Source organism: Penaeus monodon, chromosome 21 (assembly GCF_015228065.2).
Source record: "Penaeus monodon isolate SGIC_2016 chromosome 21, NSTDA_Pmon_1, whole genome shotgun sequence".
NCBI lineage: Eukaryota > Metazoa > Arthropoda > Malacostraca > Decapoda > Penaeidae > Penaeus > Penaeus monodon.
In genome coordinates, this window is record NC_051406.1 from 41378753 (window position 1) to 41380287 (window position 1535).

Sequence of the window (1535 nt, forward strand, 5' to 3'; positions counted from 1 at the left end):
GTTGTCATTCAGTTTTGGGTTGAAAGAAGTATGTTAGAGTTAGAGTCAGGATAGGTTACTTTTTTAAGCTTTTAGGTTTAAAGTCCTATAAATGTGGGCAATCTCATCTCGAGGTTCCACCCATACTTAATCTAACACTTGCCTCCTGACAGTTGCTTTTCCAGCATCTACAAACTACTGCACACCGCAAGCCAGCTAGAATTTCTGTTCTGACGATCTGATGAAAAACACACATGGGGCTCCTAAACGCGGTTAGTTAGGGTCGCTGCGCGCAATGCAGTGTTAGTGATGCGATATGAATGTCTAGGCTAGGCAGGGGGTCGCACAATGACCCGTCGTTCGCTCCGCTCTGTGTATCGAGCCCATGTGTGGTACAGGTGGCAATTTTCCACTCAGGCAGGTGAGATTACTTTGCCTAATGGTAACATTTCTTCTACTAAATTTTCTTCCCTTGTCACCTTTTCTCATAATGATAGTAATCTGCAAAGGATCAAGAATCGGCGACAGCATCAGTAATTAGCACGAATGCTAGTTCAGATTACTGTTTCAACATCAGTCTAGTGTAATACCTAGCTTCACAGTGGATTTGTTTTTTTAATGTACACAACCAATTGAATTGTAAGTTTGACGGCAGCTGAGGAACAAAGGCTCTATAGGACGCTGATCAAAGAGGAGTAAGTGAGGTGTTTTATTCAGTGGGTAAAAGTGTCATATGTCTTACATTTTTGCAATACTTTTACCAGGTTTAAGGCCAAGTACCACCCAGAGGAGTGTGTGAAGCGACGGGATGAGCAGCTGTCAAACCTGAAGGTAATTGCTTGAATATCCTTGTCTCCCTTTATCTGATATATAATACCAGATAATTTATGTTTTCCCTCTATATAGTATGATATATTTATATTCCGCATTTTCCTTTTCACAGAGAAGAGTATCCGTTTTTTGTGAACTTTTTGAAATGAATCGAATGGAGAATATTAGCGTTGATGCTGATCAGTCAGACCAACTTCTGAAGCTTTTGGACTCTGTGGTCATCAAACTGGAGGGAGGCACAGACCTTGATCTTCAGGTCTTGGACCAGGCGCCTGAGGAGGATGTCAAGTCTCAGCCGATCGAAGAAGAAAAGAAGCCATTTATTTTGGGAGAGGAGTATGTTCACTTTTTTTGATTATCTGTTGTTATATTTTCTTTCTCCCCCTCCACCCTTACTCTGTAACTAAACAGTTTTTCATTTTAATTTCACAAAAGACCCTTTCCTTCACTTGTATCATGTTTGAAGGAGACTGTAAGTTATGGAAATCTCAAAAATCTTATTGATCCCCCCCCCCCCCCTCTCAGTTCTGACGAGGGTGAAGAGAAGGAGAAATCGGAAGAGAAGAATCCCGATGAACCGCTAAAGATGGACATGTCGGAAGAACAGATGGAGCTGCAGAAGAAAGCTAAGGAGTACCTGAAACAGAAGGTTAATGAAGGAGAAAAAGGTCAGTGTCTTGGATTGGTCCTGGACAACAACCTGCCCTAAACCAGCATTTTTCCTG

General features: G+C 41.8%; 1 protein-coding gene across 1 annotated transcript in view; it reads left to right on the forward strand.

The window, feature by feature from the left end:
- The window catches only part of LOC119586498 (serrate RNA effector molecule homolog), a gene marked incomplete in the record, with an annotated part of 17399 nt that overhangs the window by 4154 nt on the left and 11710 nt on the right, over nucleotides 1–1535 (forward strand). The window contains 3 exon segments of the mRNA XM_037935237.1: nucleotides 744–810; nucleotides 923–1146; nucleotides 1336–1478. Of these exon segments, the coding sequence (XP_037791165.1) occupies nucleotides 744–810; nucleotides 923–1146; nucleotides 1336–1478 (434 nt within the window).